The sequence below is a fragment of the Bradysia coprophila genome, unplaced genomic scaffold (assembly GCF_014529535.1).
Source record: "Bradysia coprophila strain Holo2 unplaced genomic scaffold, BU_Bcop_v1 contig_297, whole genome shotgun sequence".
NCBI classification, from domain to species: Eukaryota; Metazoa; Arthropoda; class Insecta; order Diptera; family Sciaridae; genus Bradysia; species Bradysia coprophila.
Window position 1 is genome coordinate 968525 of NW_023503555.1, and position 15120 is coordinate 983644.

Genomic DNA, 15120 nt, shown 5'->3' on the forward strand with positions numbered 1-15120 from the left:
GTACGGCTCGTACCTTCTTCCTGGACGACATTGCAATTGTTTTGGTTTTGACTTAACACGTATAACGCGAGAGGTACATCTTCAATTATTTGGACCACTTTTTTCTAATTTGACAATCTCAAGGAGAAAACTGATAAATATTCGTTTGGAATATTGGAATGGACAAGACTAGCCAATGAATTTTGTTTGCTGAGCATGCATTATTGTTTGTGTCCCATTTAATAAAACAGTTTTCGTGCCATCTTCAATTTACTAAACCATTAAACACTGAATATAATTGGACTTGCACATAGAAAATACATAAAATTGCGAAAAGTTGACTTGTTTGCTAGCCCGCCATTTTTGTTTTTGTTTGTCAAAATTTGTACAAAATACTAGACTCGTACTGGAGAAGTTATTGTTCTGCGACGTTTTCGTTTTTGGCACGTAGTTTGAATGTAATGCATTTCAAATAATGTCGGAACGTGGCAGGCTCAAGTAAGTATTTTGTGATTTCTGATGTTTTTCATATGTCCCACAGCCCACGTTCGCATGCATTGAGCAAGTTTGAATAGACACGAATTGGAGTTAATATCTCAAAAAACTTACTACTGTCGGAGACAGCTGCCAGTTTTTCAGCTGATCCACACATATGTACAATAAAAACTGTCTATACTTGTTTATACCAAAGTATATAAACATACTGAAGGTAACGCGAACACTCAGGGAATAGCAAGAAATACGGACCCCAAGTTTCGGGTGAATATAAGATTTGTTATGTTGCAACCGTGACGTTTAACACAATAATGTTGTTGGAACTGCGTTGCTTAGTATTGAGTTTTGCATGCGCTACAACTAAACATGCAAAGTGAATTACGCTTGTGTCCAAAATTGTAAGAATTTACGCGAAAGTAGGGTTCAATCATTCGCTGTACAGCATGCATGCAGTTGACTAGATGGAATGGGTGAGTCCTGTCTAGTTTCTAGTTTATTGAGAATATGGCACCTGAGATGATGGGACTTGATTCTAGTCACTAGAATGCTTTGAACTATGACCTTAACCTGTTACAGACGGCTGTCATCTGTTGTCGACAACGACAGCAAGAATAAACGACAATCGCTGACTGATGAGGTCTTATATAGCAAAAAGCATGTTCAAACCAAATGAAGTAAAAGATTTCTGAAATCATCTATGTAAATATCAAATGAAGTAATAGTTTGAATCTAGGTTTCAATAGTAAAACTGTTAATACGCTTGCCGTCTGTGACAGGTTAATAATAATGAACTTCCGATTTGAACATATTTAGTTGGTCGTGGTGGTGAGTTGGGGTTGTTACTTAAAATTTATAATGAAGACCGATAATCTTATCTTAATTATCATGCAACTCATGACATGCCTCATAGAAAGAAAATGAGCTTTGTACTTCAAGCGAAAGTGATAAAGTTGACAGCTGCCAAATAGAGCAATAAAACTAAGTGACACCATCAATCTGAAATTATTTCGGCCGCTAAAATTTAAAAAATGACGTATTGGCGAAAACGTTTATATTTAAATATGTGTACATTTCGGGTGAAATTTACGGCGTGTGCCTAAAATTTGAATTTTAAGTGAACGATTCGATGAAAAAGTGAACCGAAAAATACATTTCAACGCTTCATTGTATGAAAATGACGATACGTTAGAAAGACCTCCGCACTTTCCATTTTGAATTTCAACCGCACTTACGGCGTGAATAGTGCCAAGGTAGCCAATTTCAAAGAGCTTTAAAATCTCGTTTAAAACGGCATTATTTGTTGTATGGTTATAGCATACCTTATTGCATGATTTGCAGTCAGAATTGGTGGATTGAAGAATGGTATACAGCATTTTCGATGCAATTTTAGACTACAAAACATTAAATTAAATTAAATGTTTCACACAGCAAATATCACATGAGTCAAACACCAATGTCATACATAATATTATGAAAAAATGGAAGATGCCATTTTTTTCAATGGTGTGTGATAGATGATTTTTCCAAGGTAAATATAATGAGGAGGTAATGCATATAACCGAATCAGATGATCGTTGGCACGAAAGTTCGATACAATTGCCATCTCATCTTTTCGTTCAAAGAAAAAAAAATGGAATAGAAAGTTCCTATTTAATCTGTTATAGAATAGTGAACATATTTTGTGAAACACAAGCAAGGTAAATATATGGGCGGATGTAATGTCATTCAAACGCGCGGTCTAGCACATTAGTTCGATGCTAAAATTACACCTTCTTTTAAAATGGTTGACTGATTTCTGATGGCAGTGGCTTCGAACTTGCGTGCCAGGCCGCTCGTCTGAATGACATTACCTCCACACTATGTTACCTTGGATTTTTCATTGAATTTCGCGTTGTTGGCAATTTACGAGTGGTTGATATTCAAAGTAGTGTCACCTATATTACGTGCAAATCGCGAATAATGACTATACGTACCACTATGGTCGTACCTATTTGTGAACTCCGACCTTTTGTTATATTTTTTTTCATTTTTGTTGGCCATCGATAACCATACGTTGAAGTTAATTGCGGCTTGTCAACTTTCGGCACCCTGGACTTTACTTAAATCGTCGAGGAATGCCTCCAAATAAATTTCTAAAAATCTAGAATTCCGTTTTGGATTTTTAGAAATTTATTTGGATGCATTCCTCGACGATTTAAGTAAAGTCCAGGGTGCCGAAAGTTGACAAGCCGCAATTAACTTCAACGTGTTTAGGCACCGCCAATTTCATCGGCCTAGATCAGCGCACACTTCTAGATTCTAGTATCTTTTCGATCCATTTGATTTTATTCGTTTTCTAACTTTTCCTATCTGTCAAATCAGCTGTTGTTATTGCTAATTGTATCGTCGTATCAATAATTAATCATAACGACGAAACTTATAAGAAATTTACAAGATAAACAGAATGACACGTATCACCTTGCCTTAATTAAGATTAAAATATTTTCCAATTAGATGCCGATTCGTACTTAACCATTACCATGAAAAAGAATTACGTTTTTTATTTGTTTTTTATTTTGTTAATATTATTGCCGTGCTCGAAACAGGATTACACCTACATCGACAAGGTATGTTATGCTGGATCTTCATTTTACGTACAATTAGCAATAGGAAACCTGATGCAAGCGCATGAGGAACTTGACTGATCAGTTGTCCTTCCTGATGTCGTTGGGACCCTAACATCATTTCATTTTGAATTCAAATTAATTCAAATTGCTTATCCCAAACAATTACAGGTCAAATATGAGCCCAGCGAAATTCCCGAGCATAAGCTCAGTATGGTGAGCGAAATGGGTGACACGGACCACATGAACGAACTACTGGATAACATATTGATACCCAGAGTGGTTGGCACCGCGGGACACAAGAAAGTCAAGAAATATATTATCAAAACAATGCGAGACCTTAAATGGCACGTCGAAACCGATGCTTTCGAAGATAAAACGCCCAATTTGGGAACGTTAAAGTTTGAGAACATTATCGCTTCGCTAAATCCGAATGCTGACCGCTTTCTCATATTGGCATGCCATTACGATAGCAAGTATTTTAAGGATCAGGAGTTCTTGGGTGCAACCGATTCAGCTGGTAAGTTGAGAAAATTGCATTTATTTCCACTCACGTATTCGCGGAAAGGGTAATTGGATTGAAATCTTGCGTTAATGTCACGAATAAAGGTTCACGTCTACTTCTAGAATAATTTTCTAGCTTAAAACGAACTCAGTCAAAACACATCTCAAGTAATTCACAAACCGTTTCTGTGATATTGCCGATACTAATGACTAAATTAAACAGTAAGGGATGCTTGTGAATCTCATACTGAATCAATGGTAACACCAGTCCTTGTTCCAGTAGTAGTAGCCACTGCTAGAAGACATATTTTAACGCTACCTGAGCCTGATCGTGACTTGAAGCCGAACTTAAGATTTCATGTTCATTGAATATTGTCCATCCTGAATGAACCTGAACCTGAAATTTGGGTTGTCGAGGCTCAGATTTAACTGAAAATGTTGTTTGGAAATTTCGGAGCAGCCAGACTTGAAATGGTATATTTTGAATTCAGGTTCATTCAGGTTTTCACAATCCAGGTTCAGGTCAAACCTGTCCCGCTCTGGGCTTGGACATTATTGCAATAAAATTAACTTTTGTCTCACAGTTCCATGCGCAATGTTAATCAATTTGGCCGTTGTTCTGGACGAGTATCTTAACCAAATCCGTAGCAACAATGACATTAGCATCAAACTTCTATTTTTCGACGGTGAAGAAGCATTCCTATACTGGAATCCCCAGGACTCCATTTATGGAGCACGTCACTTAGCACAAAAGTGGGAAAACGAAGGATTCCTCAAGAAGATTGTGAGTCTTTGCCAAGTCGATTTGCGTACAAAACCTATTATGATAACAATTTTGCTCCGATTGCAGGACATGCTGGTCTTGCTGGATCTATTAGGCACACCGGATCCCAATTTTGTGAACTTTTTCCGAAACACCCAGGATTGGTACGTTCATTTGCACAATGCTGAAAAGCGGCTGGCCCAGATGGGTTTTATGGAACGATATTCGACCAGCAGCGTAGTGTCCCGTACGCCGAATACCTACTTCCAACTGAGCAGCGTCAATTCGTTTGTGGAAGACGATCACATTCCATTTCTGGAGCGAGGAGTGCCAATTGTCCATCTAATCCCGTCTCCATTTCCAACCGTTTGGCACCAAATAACCGACGACCGTAAGGCCATCGACATGTTTACGATCGAGAATTTGAATAAGATAATGCGAGTGTTCGTGATTGAGTATCTGCACTTGGTGATATGACCGTACTTTGTTATCGTATATAAATGAATGAGTTAGGACAATGAAACAGACTAAGTCGTACCATGAAAATAGGTAAATTATACAAGAGACAACACTTTATTGTAAATATATTTGTCCCAACCTACACTTTTCCACTTTTATTGCTGGTCGTTGCCAGTTTCGCTTTCCGCTCTTTCAATAGCCGCGCCAGTTCCTCGGTCGCCTCGCCCAGCGTCTTCTCACAATGCTTCGGACGTTTGAATTCTCTTTCCACTTCGGCCCCATGTAATTTGGTGATTTGTCTTTTGATGACATGGGCCTGATTCTCGGTCAAATCCGATGCAGATTTTATGTTTCTCGATTGCTTTCTCAGTCCAACCAGTTCAGCATGAATAAGATCACCAACTTCATCGGCGTCATTGCTTACGTGCTTGCTATTAATGTAAGTGACCACGTCTTTGGGATCGCGTTTGCGGTGTTTGCTGGTCGTGTTGGTGTTTTTACCTTTGAAATTGAAACAATCAATGTCTACTGATACCCTCTCTTGCCTGTTACACTTCTATGCCGTAGACAATGTTATACTTGCCTGTTGGTGGCACTGTTGACGTCACTGGTGTCACTGTTGGTCTCACATCGGATTTGACTTCGACCACTGCCACTGGTTCTGGTTTTTGTTCAACCTTGCCCTTTCTTTTTGTCTTGCACTTTTTCTTCTTCTTTTTAGCTGAGGTGGAAATATTAACACTGTTGAGTGATGCCTCGGACTTTGCAGGAGTGGAACTTGGCAGAATAATTCCCTTTTTTCTTAGTCGTTTTTGCACCGTTCTGGACAATTTTTTACTTTCCATTATTGAGCGACTGGCCGTGTTTCTTATTCGTCGTGCAAATTTCAATATTTACAAACAAAATCAGACAATGCATTGCCGTTCGGTGACAGGTTGATCAGTCGGATCAGTACTAGAAGTACCAGAAAATGGTGGGAAAATAGAGCGAATTCAAATTGACATTTTCCAAGGTAAATATTTTTTTTTCTAATGCGTTAAACATTTTAGTCAAAAATATTTGATTACATGGAATGTCATTGAATGTTCCGAACATGCCAGTATAGCTCCGAGAATAATTCTTCTTCGTTCGATGTACTGAAGAGAAAATTTGATTTAACGTTATTCAAGTGGTGGCAGTTCATAATATGTTCTGATGTTTGATCATATATTTACCTTGGCATTTTCGAAATAATATTCAGAAGAAATGCCGCTAGGGTAGATTAGATACTACGCGTGAAAAGGATTTTCTATGCATAGAGGTGGAAACTTAAGTCTAAGATTCATTTTTTACTACTCACAAACCGGTAATCTCTGGAACCAATGTGACATCTGAAACCAATGGAACCTCTGGAACCAATGGAACCTCTGGAACCAATGGAACCTCTGAAACCAATGGAACCTCTGGAACCAACGGAACCTCTTATTTCTTATCAAGTAGTCACAAGAAAGACCCCATAAGACCAGACATCGATGGACCATTCTATTCTGTGGAGATGATCTTTATAATCTTGAGGTGGTTTGTCAGTGCCCTAACTACTCACCTTATTTTCGATCTAGTCAGATACGGAGATTCATTGCTCCTTGCAATTTCCGACAGTTGCTGATATTTCTGATGGGCTACCATTTATATACTCGCCTCCTTAGAAAATACCAGCCTCGGCTCTGATCCCATCAACGACAATGAAATGTCATTGTTGATGTGAAAGATTCTGCATTTTTTGTTAAATATTTGGACCATCACAAGTAGTATAATCGAGATTTGAATTGAGGTGAAGTATTTACCACCTGCAAAAATATTAATGGGGATTGACCACGGAATTGATTTTATGGTCTAAACGTCCGGCTCATCATCTGCTAACGACAGCAACCACCGACAATTTTTGTGGTCTTATATTGTGAGATTAATGGTTAAACAAATGAAGGAAAAGATTTTATGCTAAGTACTACTCGATAGGCCTGCCGTTCCAAAACGAAAAACGCTCAAGACTATGTTAACATTTTTTTTATTTCCGAATTGATTAATAGCGAACATCATCAACAAACTATTATAGGTAGCCGAGCCACTTGCATAGCTTAAAAAATTGAATATCAAAATCAAAATCTTAAATTGAAGACATTGATACGAAATAAACGAGGAGCTAAAAAGTGACACACAAAAATTACTATTTCGACGTAACGTAGGTTCCACGTCCCGGATGAACCATATTCTCTTTGATCCACGGATGTTGCATCACTTCCACCAGTGTTATTCGGGATTTATTATCCTTTTGCAGCAACTGCCAGTAACGAAATAGAAAGATTAGTCCACTCCAATAGCCAGCCGACAAAAGATAAATTTACCTTCGAAATGAGATGTCTAGCCTTTGTCGTAACATGTTTCGGGTACACAACGTTCAAGTGCTTGATCTTTTCATATGTTTTTTCCGTGTCAGCCGCTTCGAATGGTGGACTGCCTACCAAAAATTCGTAACACAAAATACCCAAACACCATTGATCGACCGACATATCGTACGATTGTCCTTCAACCATTTCTGGCGGCAAGTAGTCCAATGTACCGCACATGGTTCTACGTCTACGGAAATTGGTCAGAGCGAAATTTTGCGGTCATTTGCCTTTCACTTGCGGAAGGAAACTTACTTGTTCGATACGGCGTGTATTGCCCAACCGAAATCAGCCAATTTTACGTCATCACCAACTGTCAGCATGATGTTTTCTACATTGGTGTGATAGGGATAGTCCGTTGAGTGAATGATAAGGTTTGATAGGGAAAAGGTAAAAAAAAACTGAATGGAGATCCCTACCCGGCTTTAAGTCTCTGTGAATCACATTGTTCAAATGGCAATAATGCAATGCGTTCGCCACTTGATATGTGTATTTGGCTGCACGATGATCATCAAATCTGCCCATCGGTGCTCTCTTCAAATGTTTGTATAATTCCCCTTCAGACGCAATTTCAAGCGCTAAATAAATCCGTCGTTCATCGTGAAACCATGTGTACAGTCGTAGAATATTTGGATGTCTACGGAACAACAGCATATCATCAACACTGCCTGTCGAACATTTGATTTCTTTCAACGGAACGAATCGACTTACTTGAGATGTGACTGTATTTCGATTTCTCTTAAAACTTGCTTTTCTACACGGCCACCAACCAGTTCGGACTTGAACATGATCTTCATCGCAACCATAAATTTTGATTTCTTTTCTCTAGCAAGATAGACACGTCCGAATTTGCCGCGACCCAAAGATGCTCCAAGTTCAAAATCCTCTTTGCCCCATTCGTAACTGCCCGAATGAACGGTTCAAAAATTGTTGCTTTTATTAGTCACAATTCAATTTAACTTACCCATTGCCATAGGCTTCGTGATTCGTCATTTTTTTTGTCATGTCCTCGACAGATGAAAGGTCCATGATTTCTAATTTGACAGAAAATTATTTTTCATGAATAAACGTTGAAGTCACGAATTGTCCAAGTGCTCAATGACAATTTGACCCAGGTGGCTCGGTAGATTCAGTTGTTCATATGATTTTTCATGCACACTTTTGTCACTTGCATAATAATCACCAACAGCAATGCAAAATTAAAAACTTACCGCAGAGAGTGTTGAAGAGCAAATTTTAATTAAAAATTAGTTTGTGAGAAGTGGACGTTACAAAAAATGGCATCAATCAACAAACAATTCAATTTTTCGAAAAATCAGTAGTTGTCAGTCAGATCGTAAACGGTTCAGTGGGAAAACCGCGCGATAGCAGTGTTGACAGCTGTGCAAATAGAGTGTTATGATGAAAGAGAAGAAGATATTTTGACAAGTACCCCAAGGCAAGTTAAAATAAACTGGTCTTCTGTCCTCTGAACGTACCACGTTGAAAGAGAAGCAAATACTTTGACAAGTACCCCAAGGCAAGTTATAATAACTAGTCTTCGGTTTTCTCGCTTTGATCATAACAGTCTATAGAATTATTATTATTATTGATCACCGAACAAAGGAATTAGGACTGTATAGGTTTGTTCCAAGTAACTGTTCACACGAATTTTGACTGACCGAACGAGCCCGTTTCGTCCGCAGAGATCGGTTTTCATATAAATGTTGATGAGGTTATGTCTTTATGGATGAAATTTGACAGTATAATTTGACAATTCTAATGGCCTTGAAACAGACCTATAGGAAAAGGTTTTTTGAAATTAATACTGAAATGTAACAGGCTTTTCTCGAAGACTATTACATTTTAGTACGTTCTGCTATGTGTCACTGAATTATTTTTTCATGAACAAACTTCACTGCTGTGACATTTCATGAGCATGAATCAATGTGAAAATGTTGCACAAAAAAATAGTCCAGTGAGAATGAAGTACTATAAAAAAAAAGCAGCGCCTCTACAGGCCATCCGAATCGGCAGTGTATTTTTTTGGAGCCAAACTGTTCGAGTAACAGCATAAATAGAGGGTGAATAATGTTCGTAGCTATGGGGGCTAGGGTGCTTAGCGGAACGAATTTCGGCGACAAATGTCCGTGTGATGTCATCAGACATGACAACGAAACAAAATTCATCAGCATACACTGACAAAAAAGTTTCGTAAAACTCAGCTGAGGCAGCTATTGTAGATTACCTTGAGACAAAGCTACCTGCAACAGCTGAGTTTTTCGGAACTTTTTTGTCAGTGTAGAGGCAAGTGAAAAATAAATTTTTGAATTTTTTTTGCTGTTTTGGATGTCTTGGTCCATTTTAAGTACAGCCTGGGGCCAGGCCTTTTAAAATAAAGACAAAATGAAAATACGATCTGCCCTAGTATTCCCGCGCATCTAGTATACAGCCTGGATCATGGCAACGACGACGATAAGCAACGAGAAGTGCATTTTCTATAATAAAATCCGCTATCGTCAAGAGTAGTGTCTCACCCGTGTATCTGTATGTGCGTAACTCCCCTAAAGTTTACAGTCTTTTCGATGATAACTCAATAAATGATTAGAATAGCACCCAGGCAGGATTATGGAACTTGAAAATGTAAAAAAATCCTTCTGACAACACTGATTATTTTGTACCGGTTGAAGCGGTAGAAATGAAAGTCAGACAGTAGAGGCATATAAACACAATAAACTTTTTGCAGACTCGAGAAACGAAATCAACAGAGATAAGTTTGGACATTAATAAGAATTGATCAGCAGCAAGATGGTGATTACGACACATAATTTGAAAACTCAGTTGATCGCGTTAACCAATTTTTCTGGCCCTCATAAGGAACACGCAGAAAAGTAAGTTCGTCTAAGGTTATGGTTTCCATTTGTTTTCCGTACAATCATTTTGATTGTTTGAAACTTCGTTCGAAAATGAACTTTTTATAATCGAACAGATACCGTGGATTGCTCGAGATCATCTTAACCAACACCGGCAACGATCTGATCGAAACATTGAAATTGTTTATCGAAGCCAGTGAGTTCACAAATCGAACCACAAGTTACAAAGACTTTGATTCATTTGTTTGCTTCTCGTTTTCCAGTTGTTAACGAACATGTTAGCTTGGTCATATCCCGTCAAATTCTTAGCGATATCAGTACTCAGCTCATGAAATTGCCGGATGAAACATCGAGAACCGTGTCACATTTCACATTGGATCGGGTTCAGCCTCGCGTTATTTCGTTCGAAGAGCAGGTAGCGAGCATCCGCCAACATTTGGCTCATATTTACGAACGAAACGAGAACTGGCGTGAAGCGGCTAACGTTCTAGTTGGCATACCCCTAGAGACTGGCCAGAAGTAAGTTTTGTCTTTGTCCTTCTGCATTGTGGATGTGGTTCAACTGACAGTCTTTTTGGTTTCGCTGTAGACAATACACGGTTGACTACAAGTTGGAGACGTATTTGAAGATTGCTCGACTCTATCTGGAAGACGGTGATCCGGTTCAGGCAGAAGCATTCATAAACCGTGCCTCACTGTTGCAAGCCGAAACGAAAAGCGAAGAACTGCATGTGTTGTACAAAGTATGCTATGCCCGCGTCTTGGACTACCGTCGGAAATTTATCGAAGCTGCTCAACGATACAATGAATTGTCATACCGCACAATTGTCGACGAGAGTGAACGGATGACCGCATTGAAGAATGCATTGATCTGTACGGTACTCGCATCGGCCGGCCAACAAAGGTCTCGAATGCTGGCCACGCTTTTCAAAGATGAACGATGCCAACACCTTCCGGCCTATGCAATTCTGGAGAAAATGTATCTGGATCGCATCATTCGCCGCTCGGAATTGGAGGAATTCGAGGCTCTGTTGCAATTGCATCAAAAAGCCAGCACAGTCGATGGATCGTCGATATTGGATCGGGCTGTGTTCGAACATAATTTATTGTCGGCCAGCAAGCTGTACAATAACATTACGTTCGAAGAACTCGGAGCCCTGTTGGAAATTCAACCGAGCAAAGCCGAACGCATCGCCAGTCAAATGATAACCGAGGAACGTTTGAGCGGATACATTGACCAGATCGATGGAATAGTTCATTTTGAAAGTAAGTTACCAGTGACCAGTGTTTGGAATGCAGACCGAACGATTTTTCTAATTTATCATTGCAGCTCGTGAGGTGTTGCCGTTGTGGGATAAGCAAATTCGTTCTCTCTGCTATCAAGTAAATAAAATAATTGAGAAGATTGGTGCAGCCGAACCGGCATGGATGGCTAAATTAATGGATGAGCAAATGACTCAATGAATTTGATATGAAAAGGGAAAAAAACTTGGAAATCGGCCAATGGGCACAATTAAAGCAGCTGCTTAATGCTTATTGTCATGAAATTACGAGATTTTGTTTCAATTTACACCTTGCTATGCAACATCCCTGACAGGGATCTGAGTAGGGTTCAGGTCGCGTCGCGACCCAATTTAGACCTGAACCTGTTTTGAAATTTTGGGATCGATCTGAATGCAACCTGAAACCCGAAATGCTTGATAAGATTAGCCTGATGGTTCCAGTTCAGCTGCAGTTTCTCTGGTCCCTTTACGTTATTTCCACCTATTTCAAACTTCTTATCAAAGGAGGAGTTGAACGGAAACTGATCTGAAACCTGTTGTTGTTCAGGTCAGGTTAATTTATTTTCAGATCATTTTTGACACAGGTCGACCCATTTCGATTCTTAATTCCCTGTGGATGTGGTAACTTTCTTCCACCTTCCTGCTACAGTCAGTTACACTAGGAACGTGAGGATCTTGAAAGAATGGAACTTCGTGACATATGTGAAAAATGTAAAAAGTTGGAAATGGGTGGGTCAATTAGGGCTTTAGAGTTGATTCTTGAATGGTGACAAATAGAGACTTTCTTTCTTCGGCAAAGTAGTAGGGTGTCAAGAATTTTAATTCTTCTAAATTCGTCGGTCGGCCGCTGTATCGCTGGTTCACTTTACTATTTGTGCTGGTGGGATATTCTCCCCAACACGCATTTCCCTCCAGTACAAGTAGAAACAGTAGAACCAGCGATGCAGCGGCCTACCGACGAATTTAGAAGAATTAAAATTCTCGACATAGGGGAAGTTGTGCCGATTATTTTGGTGAATAGAACATGGGGTCGCCGAGGCGATTAAGAGGTTCAAAATGGCTGCCGAAATTTTCACCAAAAAATTTTTATTGGCTAAATCGGTAGGTGTTCACTCGGGCATCACTTTGATGAATATAATGCGGGGTCGCCGAGACAAGGAAGAGGTTCAAAATGGCGGCCGAAATTTGCATAAAAAAATATTGGCTATATCGATAAATCTTCACTCGAGTATCATTTTGATGAATAGATTGCGGTCTAAATTTCAGGTTAAGAGCTCAAAACTTCTAAAATGAATGATATCCCAACAAAAATCTCTTCGAGAAAAGTGTGACGCAGTCTTTGAAGTACAATTTCTAAAATGAATGATATCGCTAGAGTTGACGCTTTTAGCTTCGTTACGCAAAAATTAAATTGTACACCCAAAATTAGTTCAAACAAGCTGGCTTAGTTTTCCTCATCATCTGCCAAATAATTTTTACCAAAGAAAATTGACTGAAAACAACAAAAAATTTTACCAACAAAATCTGCGTCGCATGTGGCAGATAAATTTTCTTGTAGGTCTGTTCCTGAACATCTGAAGATGTTACAGATTCGTTGACCTTCTAGTGTGTAAAAAGTGGTACGTGAAAAACCATATTTTTTAATTTTTCACAGAATTTAAGCAAAAATGGTTCCCAATTGTTCTCAGTATTGCTGGCGTTAATAATGCAGCCATCCTGGGAAGAAATGAGCGGTGTAAGGAGAAATTTCAAAAAAAAATGTCATTTTAATGATTTTTCGATGATCATAAAAATACGTCAGTTAAAGTTCCCCAAAAGTCGGCTATTTCTTCCCAGAGTAGCTGCATTGTCAACGCCAGCAATACTGAAAACAATTGGGAACCGTTTTTGCATAAATTCTGTGAAAAATTAAAAAATATGGTTTTTCTCGTACCATTGTTTACACACTAGAAGGTCAACGAATCTGTAACCCGGTGAAACTTTACGTCGAGTCTATATTCGTTTGAAAGCTCTTGAAATTCCCTTTAAAATGAGCTACGACACGACTATATTACTTCCCAGTCACAGATTTCACCAAGCTTTAACACATTGAAATTAATTGCGGCTTGTCAACTTTCGGCACCCTGGCCTTTGCTCTTGTAACTTTTCATCGGTGAGTCAATTTTTTTTAAATTTTAAAGTATGCCAAATTGAAATCACGGTCTCTACGATTAATTATCATGTACACTTAACAAATTTTTTTCCACACAGTCGCCAGAACTGGGACCAAAAGCTTTGGGACCAAAAAGTCGGTTTTCAGAGGTGCGCATGGGAGCTTGGAACTTCAAATTTTTTTTTTTTTGATATTTTCGTGATCAGGGGAGCATTCTGCATCGAACCTACCCGCAGGCCTTAAAAAACAAAATACTTTCGTCAAAACGCTAGGGTGTAAAGAATTTAAAGTAGAGTCCCTAATACGGAGGGAGCGTGAAATTGTTGCAGCTTTTACATTGAAAAATATGTACCACTACGGTGATTAGATCAATCCTAAACAGCCTCAACAAACACACAATTCCATACTCTGTCGGGAAGTGTGTATTAATGAGGCTGTTCTATCCATTTTATTAAAACTTTTTCAGATAGAATTTTAAATCGTTTATTTTGCAGAAATATTATTATTATAATTGAATGGAGAATTGGATCTAGGGTCGTCGGATATTTGGCTTAGTTTGCGTTGATTATGTAGACGATTCCCTATATGGTGATTGGGGTTGTTATTACATTTCAATTTCATTTAGCTTGTTGGTCAACTTAGTGAGAGAAGCACTAATTTCTTGTGTAATTTCAGCAATTTGTTTTGTTCTCGATGCAAGCGTTGATTCATGGTTCTTTACCTGTTGCTGATTGTCGACCATTTTTTTTAAATCACTACAACGATGTGACACTTGAAATTTCAATAATTTTCTTTCGAGTTCGACTTTTAGTTGCGCTAATTTACAATTTTTTTCATCAACTTTCACTTGCAAGTCATCAATAGCCGCAGTAGCTGTTGCTAGTTTTTTGCTTATCTCAATTAAATTTTCATTCAGTAACTTGGTGTTGTTCTGCACTTGTTCTTGTCGAAGTCTCAATTTCTCAGCGCGACGGTCTATAGCGGAACGAAATTTGCAGCTCGTTCCATGCACTTCCATTGATTCCAACGTTGAAATTGTGTGGCACCCATTCTCGGAAAACTCGCAACGTAACTCTAAATTGTTGAGCATATTGCGGAAGACTCGTGGTGCCGGTGTTAATTCCGTACAGCAAAGAGATTGCTGATCGAGTGGACATCGATTTTTTTCTAACATCCATTTCAAAATGCAGATATTGCAGAAAATGTGTTCGTCTTTACATTGAACTGGAGCAACGAAAACGTCATTGCAAATTGGACAAATGAAATCTTGTGGCAACGGATTAATGAATCGCTTCGTGTCAACACCCATAATGATTTATAGTTCAATATTATGTTACAATTTATTTTGATTAACGAAGTTGAATTCTAGACGCACGACACTCTATTGTATGGAATTTTTTTTTAGTTTCACAGCTTCATTCTCTTCTGATAGTTTTAAATTTTGTTAGACTATTCAGCTGTGTAAAACCTTATCGCAATAAGTACTGAACAAGTAAACATAGAGAATTGATAATGTGCTCCAATGTCAATTTCATATGTAATGCCTATCGATGCAAGAATTATAAAGATAAGAGGACAAAATTCAATAATATTCCGGGGGTCCTGGA

The 15120-nt window shown here is 38.6% G+C and overlaps 5 protein-coding genes across 6 annotated transcripts in view; 2 read left to right on the forward strand and 3 right to left on the reverse strand.

Annotated features, from left to right (window-relative positions):
* The window catches only part of LOC119078707 (histone acetyltransferase KAT7), a 39584-nt gene extending 39234 nt beyond the window's left edge, over window positions 1-350 (reverse strand). The window contains exon 1 of the mRNA XM_037186376.1: window positions 14-350. Within this exon, the coding sequence (XP_037042271.1) occupies window positions 14-31 (18 nt within the window). The 5' untranslated portion in view covers window positions 32-350. The remainder of the gene's footprint in view (window positions 1-13) is intronic.
* Window positions 351-2842: 2492 nt separating this feature from the next.
* Window positions 2843-4945, forward strand: LOC119078708 (glutaminyl-peptide cyclotransferase). Its single transcript, XM_037186378.1, has 4 exons — window positions 2843-3080; window positions 3249-3597; window positions 4166-4365; window positions 4432-4945. Exons 1-4 carry the CDS (start codon window positions 2994-2996, stop codon window positions 4819-4821), a joined length of 1026 nt encoding a protein of 341 aa, XP_037042273.1. The 5' UTR covers window positions 2843-2993; the 3' UTR covers window positions 4822-4945.
* On the reverse strand, window positions 4899-5744 carry LOC119078709. The gene is made up of 2 exons (XM_037186379.1): window positions 5387-5744; window positions 4899-5304 (listed from the first exon to the last, which is right to left on the reverse strand). Exons 1-2 carry the CDS (start codon window positions 5646-5648, stop codon window positions 4943-4945), a joined length of 624 nt encoding a protein of 207 aa, XP_037042274.1. The 5' UTR covers window positions 5649-5744; the 3' UTR covers window positions 4899-4942.
* Window positions 5745-6827: 1083 nt separating this feature from the next.
* Window positions 6828-8573, reverse strand: LOC119078710 (aurora kinase B). 2 transcript variants are annotated; one of them, XM_037186380.1, is made up of 7 exons: window positions 8438-8573; window positions 8191-8260; window positions 7938-8129; window positions 7646-7863; window positions 7482-7557; window positions 7185-7416; window positions 6828-7120 (listed from the first exon to the last, which is right to left on the reverse strand). In XM_037186380.1, the coding sequence occupies exons 2-7, from the start codon at window positions 8253-8255 to the stop codon at window positions 7007-7009; spliced, it is 897 nt and encodes a 298-aa protein (XP_037042275.1). In that variant the 5' UTR covers window positions 8256-8260; window positions 8438-8573; the 3' UTR covers window positions 6828-7006. The 2 variants fall into 2 exon arrangements, with proteins under 2 accessions (XP_037042275.1, XP_037042276.1); XM_037186381.1 differs by having other exon boundaries at window positions 8191-8267; window positions 8340-8552.
* A 1319-nt stretch (window positions 8574-9892) lies between these two features.
* Window positions 9893-11626, forward strand: LOC119078711 (COP9 signalosome complex subunit 4). Its single transcript, XM_037186383.1, has 5 exons — window positions 9893-10096; window positions 10195-10274; window positions 10342-10597; window positions 10668-11344; window positions 11409-11626. The coding sequence occupies exons 1-5, from the start codon at window positions 10014-10016 to the stop codon at window positions 11540-11542; spliced, it is 1230 nt and encodes a 409-aa protein (XP_037042278.1). The 5' UTR covers window positions 9893-10013; the 3' UTR covers window positions 11543-11626.
* The last annotated feature ends 3494 nt before the right edge of the window (window positions 11627-15120 follow it).

What these genes read in the sequence shown, in the direction of transcription:
- LOC119078709 (XM_037186379.1), bottom strand. Translation starts at nt 5,648, where the DNA reads ATGGAAAGTAAAAAATTGTCCAGAACGGTGCAAAAACGACTAAGAAAA. An exon ending in GTCAACAGTGCCACCAACAG is followed by an intron (nt 5,305 to 5,386) that starts GCAAGTATAACA and finishes TCAATTTCAAAG; the next exon opens with GTAAAAACACCAACACGACC.
- LOC119078711 (XM_037186383.1), top strand. Translation starts at nt 10,014, where the DNA reads ATGGTGATTACGACACATAATTTGAAAACTCAGTTGATCGCGTTAACC. An exon ending in CCCCTAGAGACTGGCCAGAA is followed by an intron (nt 10,598 to 10,667) that starts GTAAGTTTTGTC and finishes GTTTCGCTGTAG; the next exon opens with ACAATACACGGTTGACTACA. An exon ending in TGGAATAGTTCATTTTGAAA is followed by an intron (nt 11,345 to 11,408) that starts GTAAGTTACCAG and finishes TTATCATTGCAG; the next exon opens with CTCGTGAGGTGTTGCCGTTG.
- LOC119078708 (XM_037186378.1), top strand. Translation starts at nt 2,994, where the DNA reads ATGAAAAAGAATTACGTTTTTTATTTGTTTTTTATTTTGTTAATATTA. An exon ending in ATTACACCTACATCGACAAG is followed by an intron (nt 3,081 to 3,248) that starts GTATGTTATGCT and finishes AAACAATTACAG; the next exon opens with GTCAAATATGAGCCCAGCGA. An exon ending in GGGTGCAACCGATTCAGCTG is followed by an intron (nt 3,598 to 4,165) that starts GTAAGTTGAGAA and finishes TTTGTCTCACAG; the next exon opens with TTCCATGCGCAATGTTAATC.
- LOC119078710 (XM_037186380.1), bottom strand. Translation starts at nt 8,255, where the DNA reads ATGGACCTTTCATCTGTCGAGGACATGACAAAAAAAATGACGAATCAC. An exon ending in CACGAAGCCTATGGCAATGG is followed by an intron (nt 8,130 to 8,190) that starts GTAAGTTAAATT and finishes TCATTCGGGCAG; the next exon opens with TTACGAATGGGGCAAAGAGG. An exon ending in GAAATACAGTCACATCTCAA is followed by an intron (nt 7,864 to 7,937) that starts GTAAGTCGATTC and finishes GTTGTTCCGTAG; the next exon opens with ACATCCAAATATTCTACGAC.